Here is a 12941-nt window from a genome sequence, read left to right as displayed (position 1 = left end):
CTCCCCCCCGTTTATCAATGGGACGGGGGCTACCCGTGGCAGAGGGCTGTGCGGTGGGGTTGAAGGCCCAGGGGTCTCTCCCCAGTGGCGGCAGCAGGAGGAGGTGTTACACACGCCGAACGGTGCAGGGGATGAGTGGTAGGAATCGTGGGTGCTGGCTGTTGTTACTGCCTTAGCCCGACAGCTGGGATTGGAGAGAGACGGAGCAGTCACTGCATTGCTGACTATACATACGCTCACGCGCTAACTGCACCATGCTATGGAGGGAGACGGGAGCACCGGCCCATCCGTTAGAGCTGCGTTTAGGACAGTGGGGCGAGCTCTGCAGTGCCCCCAGTGAAGAGGGGAAGATGCTACTTGCCGCCAACCCCATGCCAGTGCCCTGGAGCGGCTCACTTGACAAAATGAACCTGGGGCACAGAGGTGAGGATGGGTCAGAGTGGACATCGGGGGCTCAGTGGGGAGGCAAAGAGAGGGGGTGAGGGCAGGTACAAGCAGATGACCCTGTGGGCTTCACCTTAGCACCAGGACAGGGGAACGTGCCCATAAAGTATCCGGCAAACTCAGCACACAACACGCTCAGGAAAAGGGATCCCTAAACCCCGCTGAGCTCTCAGCTCTGGGACTGCACCTGAAAAGGACGCACCAGCAGCTGCACCCAGCCAAACCAGACAGACAGATAACTCCAAAGCAACAAGCGAGTTCAGCCAAGAACTCCCACAATAGACAACTCGGCTGTGCACACTCTAGATCCCCACAGGCTGGGGCGTGGACCAGTGGCAGCAGGAGCTTCCTTGGGAATCACTGACCCTTGGACAGCCTCAACGGACTTTCCCCAACGCCCCCAAAACCCCCTCGACCCTCCGCGGGCATAAATCAGCAGACGTAGATTACCCCAGCCAAGGATCGGGCCCAGGGGATGAAACTCAAAAGGCCTGCCTCTCCCTTAAGTCCTATTTTGAAGGCCTAAGTGGAGCGTCTGTGGTGGCGCATACATCACGGGGGTGTCATACAGGGGGCGGGTGCCGGGGTCTCCACTCATTAACGAACAAGGAGGAGGTGGCTGTGAGTCACTGAGGCCCTGGTGCACTGTCAGTCCATCCATCCATCACTGCCAAAATAAATACGAGTTTAGAGCAAAACCCAGTAGAAAATAAAGTGCCTCTGGAGTTGAAAAAACGTCCGGAAAAAGGAATTTTTTTTTTTCATTTTTACAAAAAATATCCTTTAAAAAAAATAGGGAGAAAGAGAGACGGAGGCAGCCCGGTGCGGGGACTACAGGGATGTCCCGTTGGGGAGGGGGATCTTCACGCCACTCTGCAGCAGGGCCAGGCAGACGCACAGCCCCAGGACGCCGGCCAGGAGAACGCCCACCAGGGCCTTGAGGAAGGAAGTCCTGCTGCGGGTGAAGGTGCTGGGCCCCAGGACGCCCAGCAGGGCAGTGCTCACAGTCAGGGTGTACAGGATGGAGACGCCTGTGTTGAGGGCCACGATCTTCCCGAATTTGGCAAAGGGGGCGATGATGCAGAAGAAGAGCGGGACGGTGGCGATCACCGTGGTGACAGCGCTGGAGACGATGGCCACGCCCACGTGCCGGACGGCTTCGATCGTCCTCCACTGGCGGCAGGAGGTGGGGTCCTGGCAGGGCAGATGGCGGCATTAATGGGCAGCGGGTGCTTGCACCCAGAAGGCACGGGAGGGCTGGGGCCTTCTCTGCATGGGGTCTTTAGCTAGGGAGACCAGATGTCCTGATTTCATAGGGACAGTCCCGATTTTGGGGTCTTTTTCTTATATAGGCTCCTATTACCCCCCACCCCCACCCCGATTTTTCACATTTGCTGCCTGGTCACCCTATTTTTAGCCCCCGGTGCAGCTGCAAGCAGTGCAGTGCGAGCCCCTCGTGCGGAGGTGCTCTCAGAGTAAGTGGTACCCATGTAGCCTCCGTACAGATCGCACGGGACTGGTGCGAGTCCGATGCTGACAGCCTGCACCCGGGGTTACAATCCCAGCAAAGCCAAGACCTGTAAAGCAGCGTCTGGTCTCCGCTACCCCAGTGTCAATGTGGAGGGACTCCCCTGAAGCCAGCGGAGTTACTCCAGTTTGAGGGATGTAACTCTGACCCTTGCATTGTAGATTCCCCAATGCCTGGAATGGGGACAGTGTGCACGGGGCCAAAGATGCAGTAGAGGCACCTCCTGGCCCTTCAGCTGTCCTGCCCCGAAGGAGCATGGCCAAGCGCAGCGAGGCACAGCATTCAGGGGGTGTCTACATTGCAATACAAGACGCACAGCAGCGAGCCTCAGAGCCCTGGCCAACTGCCTCGCGCTCGCAGGGCTAAAACCAGCAGCGTAGAGACCCTCCCCCTTGCCTGGGCTTCAGCCCGAACCCGAACAGCTCGGCTGCTATTCTAGCCCCACAGCCTGAGCCAGTCGTCCTGGCCTCGGAGCCTTGGTGCTGCAGTGTTTTGGCTGCACGATAGACGTACCCGTAGTGCGCGGGGAAGAGACGGGTGCCCCTGGACTCCAGTGACCACCCCAGCGCGGGGACTGTCTTCATAAGGGCAAAGTACTAGGGAGGGGCCAGTCACGGAGACACAGGCCCCGGCTCAGAACCATCACTCTGCCAGCCGCAGCTCAGCGGAGTCCTGTGTCAAAGCCCGGGGGTGCAGCCTGGGCCCAGGGAGCTCCTCTGGGGCTGATGGGGGAAAGGAATCCCCCCAAGGAGGATGTAGCTGTGTTGCTGCTTGCCCCCTGCCGTGGCCCGGCTCCACGTGACCTCACATCAGCATGAGGAAGAGGCCGGGGTGGAACTCACCTCTGCCTGGTGAAGGGGCAAGTTCTCCCCCGCCAGCAGGTAGCCCTCCACCAGGTGCACGCAGTAATCTACGGAGGAGCCGACGAGGATGGAGAGAGAAATCGCCTCCACGGCTCCCATTTCCCAGCCGGACCAGTACATGATGGTCACCACCAGGCAGACGACCCCTGCACAGAGAGAGGGGAACAGCAAGCGAAGTCGGGCTTCAGGCTAGATCAAGCCTGGGCTCTCTGGACAGGGAGCATCAATCCAAGCAGCTTCACTGAAGCCAATGAAGCAGCGACAGCCCTGTGCATCGCCGTCGACCGCAGGGCGTCCCAGCCAGCCGATCCCTTCCTCCCCGCATCAGATGGGGAGAGACCCCGAACCAGAACTGGGCACTCTGCCCTCCTCCTGTAGCAGACGTTTTCCGAGAGTCTGGACGTTCTTACCGTCGGGATGGAAAGTCAACATCTCGAAAACATTCATCAATCAAAAAGCCCCAGACCTTTCCCATTTCTGCCGATTGACAGATTTGATTTTGATTTTCACCTTTTTCCCCCCCAGTCTAATTAGCTTAAATTTCAAAACAAAAAGTCCTTTCAAACCAGAAAACTGGGAATGTCTCATTTTTGATGATTTTTTCAAGTGGGGAGAGCCTCCGACACGGACCTGGTTCCACAAACGGTTTCTGTTTCTAAGAATCTGTATTTGTTTGGTGAAAAACAATTTGCTGAAAAATTCCCGAGCAGCTCTGCTGAGAACCTAGGGGTGGAGCTTCCAAATTACGCTCAGATTGTGAGTCGCTCGGATTTGTGAGTCGCTCAGATACGAGAGTGATTGGGGACTGTATGAGAGAGACAGACCGACTGACTGTGTATAGGGATATACAGACTGACCGACCACTGTCGGTGGTTCTCAACCTTTCCAGAGAACTGTACCCCTGGGAAGAATCTGATTTGTCTTGCGTATCCCCAAGTTTCACCTCACTTAAAAACCACTTGCCTACAAAATCAGACATCAAAATTCAAAAGTGTCCCAGCACACAATTACTGAACAATTGCTCATGTTCTCATTGTTACCATATAATTATCAAATAAATCAATTGGAATATAAATATTGTACTTACCTTTCAGTGTATGGTATAAACAAGCCATTGTCTGTATGGAATTTTAGTTTGTACTGATTTCGCTAGTGCTTTTTCTGTAGCCTGTTGTAAAACTAGGCAACTCTCTAGATGAGTTGATGTACCCGCTGGAAGACCTCCGAGTGCCCCCGGGGGTACGTGTACCCCTGGTTGAGAACCACTGATCGACAGTAACCTTTGGCGACGAAGCACAGCCCAAAAGGGAGGGGGGGAGCACCCATGTTACAAAACCCCCTTGATTTGCTTGTCTGAGTTCTGCATGTGTTTGGTTTCTAGAAGAAAGTGATGTTTATTTGTGAGTCATGAGTGGGAGACTAAATCATTTTCAAATGATAGATTTGCTTTTTAAAAAGGGAAGTTTAGCAACATGCTCAGTCCATAATATGGTCAAATCACCAGCCAGGCAGAGGCAGGCTATTTACAAATGTGTTTAAAACACTAACGAACTCACTAAAATATTCTGTGTTTATAATCCCCCACTGAGGATCTTTGGAAAGGAGAGTGATTGCTATTCAGAGCACATGGGCCTTAATCACATTATTATACACCAGAGGCAGGGCTGGCGTTTGGGTAGCTAAAACCCTTATTTAAACCAATAGAGGAGATTGTGTAGAGAAAACGTTCCAGAAAGTAGACAGGAAAAAAAAAAAAATCTACTTTCAAGCTGGGGACCCTTTGCAAACGCGGCTCCTGAGTCCCTTCCCACCCACTCCCAGGGCAATCAGGAGTGAGGCCAGGGCCCATTGGAGTCACTCTGCTGTAAATCAGCAGTGACTCCAGTGCAGGCAATAGGAGCACAGCAGTGTAAACGAGAGGAGAATCAAGCCCTGTACGATTCCTGCTGGCAATGGGAAGTTGAAGACCTCTGGGGGTGTCTTACCTAAGATACTGAGCAGCACCGGCAGCAGGAGGAGAAGGTGGGTGGTGAACACGGCGACTGCAGCCACGCAGATAACCAGCGAGAGGAGGAGACCGTACAGGGCGCTCTGCACACCTGGAAGAGAGCAAGTGGCCTGGCTCCAGCCTCAGACTGCAGCAGCGGCTGCACTCCCAGCTGAGCTGAGCAGGGCGTGGCTATGGGGCAAATCACCCAGCTGGGAACTAACTCCAGCTGGGGCAAACGTGACGGGGAGGATGTAGGGGATGGGGAAATGGAGTGGGAGTCAGGGGAGCCAAGTTCTACCCCTGCTCTGCCACTGACTGGCTGGGTGAGCGTGAGCAAATCGCTTCTCCTCTCCAGGCCTCGGTTTCCCCTCCCAGCCTGGTTCTGTCTTGTCTCTTTAGCCTGTGGGCTCCTCGGGGCAGTGAGCATCTGGACAGGTGTTCGTACAGCCCCCAGCACGATAGCTGCCTGATCTTGGCTGGGGCCTGGGGCTGCTCCCACAACACACGAGAATAAGAAGGAAGTTGGGGTGAAGATCAATGACTGAGCCAGGGTGACGGGGAGGGGATAGGTGCTGAAGCCCCCTACCTATGATCTCCATGAAGATTTGCTTCCAGTGCTCGCAGGTCTGGAAGCCATGCCGGAGAGCGGAGCTGTCAGGGAAGAGCTGGAGCTGCTGCTGCAAGAAAGTTTCCCACTTCAGGTAGTCGGAGTATGTCTGGAAAGAAGACTTGCCCTTGTAGGTCGTCTGCAAGGAAGCAAATGGGCCGGTCCTTAGAGTCGCTAACACAACCCCACCATCTCCCATTCACACCTACCCGCCCCAGCTCTCCCCACTCATCCGGGGACCCACTCAGCTGCCCTGCTCCGGAGCCCAGCAAGAGGAGCAGGTGTATTCGTCTGCAGGACGCCTGCTCCGTGCACGCCCGACAGCTAAACCAAGGGCACCGCAAAGCCAGTGCCAGCCAGCCCGTCTGATGGGCCAAAACCAGTGATCACAACCGCCAGGGCAGGCTCTTTAGGGCTGGGGAAGAGGCATCTGGGTTTGCAGCTCCCAGGGGGAGTCCACAGCGCTGGGAGCTGAGAAAAACCTCGGGGATCTACGTGCCAGGCCTGCAGCCTCCCCCTTTGTCCAGGCCATTTTGTGTGCGCGAATGGTAGCAGTCAGATGCCGCCGTCATTTGCAGCCCCAAGCAGGTCGACGCCCACCTGCAGCAGGAGCACAGCTATTGGCAAGTGCAAAATGACACCTGCAGATGAAGCAGGGCTGGTGCTGCAAAGCCGAGCCTTGGAGAGAGCAGGGTTAATACATGGACGTCTGGGAGAATCGGTGCGGAAGCCAATGACGCCATCTGGACAGCCCCTGAAACGCGGCTGCTTGCTTTCCTCCTGCACCCCCGCGTCGCGTGCTGGGGGAGCGGGTAACAGGGGAAGGAACAGGGAACATGGAAGCGCCCTCACCGATTCAAAAGCCATGGAGATCCACTGCACCTTGCCATCCTTCACCCCCACCGCCCCGTGGGAGAGCTGCCCGGGGAGCAGGTTCGGCTCAGGGAGGTTCTTGCACTCGGGATGCAGCATCTGCAGAAAGGAGGAGATGCTGTACCCTGGAGAGAGAGGGGAAGAGGGGGGAGGGGCAGAGAAGACAGAGTTGCAGTTCTTGTTCATGAACAGCTGCTTCTCCTGTGACCTGCTCTCCCCTGGCTCCAGATTTGGATTCTTGGCACCACGGGGCCCGTCCCTACCAGGGGTCGAGAGCCCTCAGCTACTGCTGGCTTCAAAGGGAGCAGAGGGCATTTGGTACCTCTCAGGAGACGCTAGTCTTCCAGCAGGATGGGGTGGTAGGCCAGTGACCCCCTGTTCTCTAGGCCAGGCCCTTAGCTGATGTGGGTCCACACAGCTCGCTTGGAGTCAATGCAGTGGCACTGCATTATGCCAGCTTTTCCCCAGCTGTGAGAGGGTGGGACTGGCCCTCAGGGATCCCTCCCGCCCCCAAAGGCAGCTCCTGAACTCTCGTGGCATTTACATTGGGGCAGAAAGACATCGCGTCGGGTTGCAAAGCTGCAAGGTCAGGAGACAAGGCCGACACCCCAAATCAACAGGAGAGTTTTGCTGGCAGGGTGAGTGACAGATGTTTGAAGGCAGGGGTGGCTGGCTCCAAGAACACTGCCGGCCTTGCCCTGGGTTACTGGGGTGCCCTTCCTTACCCAGGTCTAAAACTGGCCCAGGGCTCCTCCCGATACGGGTTAACCTGCAGCTCCCTCCAAACCCAACACAGAAGTTTGCTGCATCATCTCCTACACGGGCTCCCTGCCGTCCTGGCCCAGGGGGACACCTCCTTGGGGTGCGACATGCCGGGTGAGTGACTACGAAGCCATGCCACGTACCCAGGAGGGGTTACCGGTTCACTCTCTGGAGTCTCTGCTCTGTGGGGACTGTGGGCCAGATCCTGCTCTACCTTGCACGGGGGTAAAGTGGAGGAACTCCACGGACATCATGGAGCCGCCGTGATGGGAATGGACTGGATGATCTGCTCCATCTCTCAGCTCCGTGATAGAGGAAGCTGAAAGATCCCTTCTGCAGCTTGTCTGGCTAGGGCACGTCTTGCTCAAACCCAGCTACGAGCACAGGAAAAGGTTAGCAGCACGGTTCGGGGAGCAGCTCCACTGGGCCCAGCGTCTATTATTTAACTACTCCCCAAAGCATGAGGCAGAGCGACGGAGCCAAGGGTCACAGCCCCGGGGAGCCGGTGGCAGGAGACTTGGGAAGTACGATTTCAGATAAGATTTGCAGTGAGATGGAAAATAGGACAGGATGGGGCAATTTCTACGGCTCTTACCAAGCCCACCCGCCACGCAGGCTTGTCCTCTACACGGGGACCTGTCAATGCCGGGCGCCTGTCCCCGGACTTTCGTCCTACATACCTGAGGGCAGGCACTGGGCCCCTCCTGGCTTCACCAGTTCAGCATTGCCGGCAATGGCCTTGCAGATGAGGCACAGGTTGCCAATCTCTTTGAAGAGGTCAAAGCTGTCATCGTAGATAACGCTGCCCTTTCCCAAGGAGACACAACAGCGAGAGCCAAACACGTGAGGCACGAGCCTGGCGGGGTGGGACAGGACTCGGGCGTATGACTGATCACACATTCTCCACCCCCCACAGCTGGGCACAAGGTCCAGAGAGAACAACTGGCATCCTAGTTCCGGGAGCCGGAGTCCTGCCTTGGACACCAGGAGTAGTGGCATGAAGAAGCAACGTGGATTGCTCAGCAGGTTAGCCTGGGGTGCCCCTGTACCCAGAACCCTGCCCAGCTCCCAGCAGCATCCAGACAAGTCTGGCGAGCCAACCAGAGCTCTAGAGGTGTTACAGCTACGCCCCAAGGGCTTTTCGACATGCGAGATACAAGCCCCATCTACACCCCAAAAGAGCGCCCCTTTAACTAGCCCGGTGTAGTTAGAGTGGCACAGCTGTATAATTTATTCCTGCAAGGAAGAGGCACCGTTATACTGATATAACTGCGTCCACACCAGGGTTTGGACTGATTTAACTCCCCAACATCATTAGCCCGGTACAAACCCGGGGCAGAGCAGGCCCTAGACAATCCAACGCCCAGGCTAGACGAGGGGAGTGTGGGCAAGTGACCACAAGGACATTCACAGCATGGCTGATCGGATGTTGAATAAGCACACGGACCCCCTACCCCTCCTGTAGGAGCAGCCCAGCCAGCTCCTTGTGGGACCTGCAGCTCTATCCCCTGGCTGCATTCCGGAGGGGTACTGCACTATGGGAAGGATCTGCAGTTGCCTGGAAATGGAGGTAAGTGGGTGTTTATTGGGGAAGCAGCATCCATGTGTCCGGCTTGGGAACTAGGCTGCACATGGACAATCAGAGTCCCTAGAGTAACTGACTCGTATTTATTTAATCTAACATCTCACCGCAGGCCAGACAACAGTTATGCAGCAATGGCTCTTGCTCCACAGTCAAGTTTTCAGCCACGTTTCCACCCTAAGTCTGATCTGGGTCCCCCTCCAAAATCCACAACAAACCCCAGAGGGTCTCAAACGTACGTGGTTAGATCCTGGGCTCTGGGAAGCTGGAAATAATTTGCACCGGGGGACCCTGATTTACATCTGCAGTAAGCTCGCAAACAACGAACGTGCTTTAGTAAGTGCCTCATCACAGCCCTGCCGCCCCTGCTATTTTAGCTGGTCGGGGTGGGGAGGGATTGCGGGAGAGTCCGGGGTGCGCACAAGAATTCGGGGAGGCGGGCATTGGTGCAATCTAACTCGGGGAAGTCCTCCTGCATCAGCCCCTCCCCCCAGGGCTTGCCAGGCCCGCATGCAGGAAAGCACGTGTACCATGTCTCCGATGACGTGGTTATCCGGGCGTCGGGTGTGATTCACCCCGCGGATGCCAAACACCACAAACACCATGGCCCCTGTGTCCACCAGCGGCCGCACTGCCGGCTTCCCGCAGCCAGTGTTCCCACACGGGTTAAAGCCCGAGGTGGCCGAGAGCTTCACCTTGGGGGACACTGTCAAACAAAGAGGGGAGGGTTACAAGCCGAGAAAGCCAACACTCCCCCTGGCCAGCCGTTCCACTGCAGCCGTGCCCACGTGCCCCTGCAGCTCTCCCCAGCTTACCCTTCTCGCTGGGCACATAGAGGAAACCTTTGTTGGGTCCGTCCGGGCTAGAGCTGAGAAGACAGCCAGGGGGCGCTATGCACACTCGGCCGTGGTAAGGGGGCTTGTGCGACTGGGCGAAATACAGCTTCCTGCAGGGCAAACAGAGGGCATGACGGAGCGTCCAGCGCAGCAAGGCGGGCGCGAGATGCCAGCACAAAGCAGCTCCGTGAGGCCAGGCCCTTAGGAAGCAGGTTTAGGGGCTTGGCAATGGAAACGGCGCTGGGGAGAGGAGAGGGAAGGAGGGGGCAGGTGAGGGAAGGAAGCTCTGGAGAAGCAGTGAAAAGAATTAGGGGAGAAAGCGACTCAGAGGTGTCATGAGTTTGTGCCCACAGGAGCGGTGTATCTGCGCTGCCCACAGCCACACACCGCCAAGAGAGGGATTTCTCTCTATCACATAAGGAATCCACTAACAACCATCCATTCGTTACACTAACAGCATCGATGATCCCACTCTCCTGGACAGAACCTCCCACCCTGGGACCCCGGTGGCCTCTGCAAAGGTGGGAGAGTATCGCAACAAACTCATGACTTCACAGAGTTCCCTGGGCAGGGCGCCACGGCCACACACCGAACGCAGAACCTCCTGTTCCAAACACACAGGCTAGACTCTCCATTAGCCAGAAGGGGCTATGGTGCATAACTGAGTAATTCCAATTCTACCCAGAAGAGGGCAGCAGCGCACAATACGTAGCAGAATTAGACCCATTTTGCAGATGAGGAAACCAAGGCTCAGAGAAACGAAGCCTCTTGAGCGAGTCTGTGGCAGAGCTGAGGAGAGACCTGGGCATCCTGACTTCCCCGCTCCTTGCACTGACCACGAGGCAGCGCCACTCCCTGGCTGCTGAGCATTTATGGCTCTGAACCCACTTGGGACGGTTACCGCGTTCGCTGCTGCTCCTTGGCCGCGACGTAGAAACTGAAGTCGAACTTCCAGCCTCTCTTGGCATCGCAGGATAAGGTGGTCATCATCCATTTCCGGGGGCTCGTCTGCTGAAGCAGCCCTACTGTGGACACACAAGCTGTCAGCTTCTTGGTGAAGTTACCGAAAGGAACTCTATACACCTAAGCAATGGATTAACGAAAACAGACACTTAACCGCACAGTGCCGCAGAGCAGGCAAAGGTCAAAGAGACGTTAGCATCAGACACTCCCCGCCCCCGCTTTACCCTGAGCCCTCACAGGGCCAGAGAGAAAAGATTCCATTGCCACCCAGACCTGCCCCTCCCACGCCTCTGCCTCCTCCCCGAGCGTGGGGAGCTGGATCCAGCTAGAGCCTGGCTGCCAGGGGAGCTGAGCTCCCCCAGACTGCAGCTGGAGCTGTGGTTGCTCACCCCCGCTGCAAATCAAGTGCTAGGGGGATCTCCGCCAGACAGCCACCAGGCTCCTTGTGCAGGCCCGGCTCAGCCCCTTAGACTGGGATTGAGCCGTTCGGCTGCCCTGCCTCCACATGGACGGACGGACAAAGCGAGGATCCCAGAACGGCTCAGAAACCTCCCGTAGGTCAGTTCTTATCCCTCGCCGCCTCCCGCCTGCTCTCCCGCAGTGGCTCTGGGATGAATGGTGGCACCATGGCAGCCCAGGATCGACACCTGGCATCCCAGCAGCACTGGGTAGGACACAAGCAGTGTTCCTGTCCGTGCCAGCTGGGAAGCCAGCGGTGCGAGCTTCCTCACAGCAGTGCCCTGTTGCTCTCATCTCTGAGCTCCTGCTGGCTGCTCTGCAATGCAAGCGCGCCGTAAAAGAGTCTAATGCACTCCCTGAACTCACCTGGAACGAGGGCACTTCCCCATCTCCCGGGGACACCGTCTGCCACGAGGCAGGAACGCTGGCGTTGAGGGAGAACCTGTAGACGGCTGGCCTGCCCTGGCCTTTGGACTTGGAGACATACACAGTCCCCTGGGGATCTAGAAAAACACACCCCAGTCAGCCGGGTGGAGGGGAAAGACATTGATCGGTCGGCTAACGCTACAAACCAGGGGAGCGAACGCAGAGGGCATCCGGTCTATCCTCTCCCCAGTGCTAGCTGAACACAACTCTCTGCCTCTCCACAGGATGGCGCCATTTCCAACCATGCTCTAGGAACACGGGGGCAAGATCCTAAGCTGGCACAAGCTATGGAGCCCTACTGACCCCGTTGGGGCTATGAAGCTCGGGGTCTGACCCATCCCCCAACCCCTTGGGGTGCAGGGTGAGGAAACTAGCAGGTTGAATGACTTCCCAAAGCCCGGCAGCAAGTCAGTGGCAGAGCGGGGACTAGGACTCAGCTGTTCCTGGCTCCCAGTCCCATGCTCAGACCACTAGACCACACTGCCACTCTGTTAAGCTGCTCTTCCCAAGTGCCTGTCTGCTGTGCAGCTCTGAGGAGTTGAAGCACCGGGAGCAACGACTATTTTGGGGCAGAAGGAAGGCGAATGTTCTCAGTGGCTCTCATTCCCTGAACCATATGACGCCCAGCATCAAATCAGGGCTTGATAGGGAGGCATCTGAAGCTACATCCCTTTTCTCTGTCTGTTCAGAGCCGACCTTTGTTATGTCCCTTCCCAAACAGGATCTCGGGCCCGGCCGGAAGTCGGCGACAGGACAGAATGACCGACGGCCAGTCCCCTTGTGCACTCACCCTGCTTCACAGCATCAGCCGTGCCCCCTCTGCTCCCCCAAGGGGGTCCCGAGCCCCGTTTCTTCTTCTCCAAGGAGGTTCGGATGTTGCTCTGCAGATTGTGGGGCTTTTCCTGAAACAAACCTGTCCCACAAGGTTAGTCAGGGAGGAAAAGGAGAATGGCATTGTCAGAGCTCGGTGTGCCAGTAACACAGCGGGACCTCCATCTGCTCGGCCCCACACCCAGCGCTCCCCCTCCTGGGCCGCTCACACCCCGGGACCTCCGTCCGCTCGGCCCCACACCCAGCGCTCCCCCCCCCGGGCCGCTCACACCCCGGGACCTCCGTCCGCTCGGCCCCACACCCAGCGCTCCCCCCCCCGGGCCGCTCACACCCCGGGACCTCCGTCCGCTCGGCCCCACACCCAGCGCTCCCCCTCCCGGGCCGCTCACACCCCGGGACCTCCGTCCGCTCGGCCCCACACCCAGCGCTCCCCCTCCTGGGCCGCTCACACCCCGGGACCTCCGTCTGCTTGGCCCCACACCCAGCGCTCTTAGGCCGGGAACACACCAAGCCTTGTCAGCTCAGCCCCAGCCAAGCACAGGTAGAGCGGGGCACTGTCCCTCTGCCGGCCGGGCAATGTTCCCTTAGAGGGGTGCAGGAGGAGGAGACCAGTTGTCACAGCAACATAGGTGGCAATAAAGAGAGGGTTTAGCTTAACCCCGTCTCAGCTCCAGCTGCAGCAGGGCTGCCCTGGCATCAGTGGGAGGGGAGTTCCCCTGGAGTTGCCCCCAGCCAGAGCCTGGCTGAAGTGGCCATTTCTCGCTGCGGAGGGGCAGG

General features: G+C 57.5%; 1 protein-coding gene across 1 annotated transcript in view; it reads right to left on the bottom strand.

Moving 5' to 3' along the window:
• Positions 1-1275: 1275 nt before the first annotated feature.
• The window catches only part of DISP3 (dispatched RND transporter family member 3), a gene marked incomplete in the record, with an annotated part of 60546 nt that continues 48880 nt past the window's right edge, over positions 1276-12941 (bottom strand). Inside the window, 11 exon segments of the mRNA XM_034753119.1 lie at positions 1276-1638; positions 2815-2981; positions 4821-4934; positions 5412-5571; positions 6285-6430; positions 7748-7874; positions 9180-9355; positions 9465-9595; positions 10387-10568; positions 11274-11410; positions 12124-12246. Coding sequence (XP_034609010.1) covers positions 1276-1638; positions 2815-2981; positions 4821-4934; positions 5412-5571; positions 6285-6430; positions 7748-7874; positions 9180-9355; positions 9465-9595; positions 10387-10568; positions 11274-11410; positions 12124-12246 — 1826 coding nt within the window.

This window comes from Trachemys scripta, chromosome 19 (assembly GCF_013100865.1).
Source record: "Trachemys scripta elegans isolate TJP31775 chromosome 19, CAS_Tse_1.0, whole genome shotgun sequence".
NCBI classification, from domain to species: Eukaryota; Metazoa; Chordata; order Testudines; family Emydidae; genus Trachemys; species Trachemys scripta.
The sequence above is the reverse complement of the archived record's forward strand: the minus strand, read 5'-3'. Positions and strand labels throughout refer to the sequence as shown.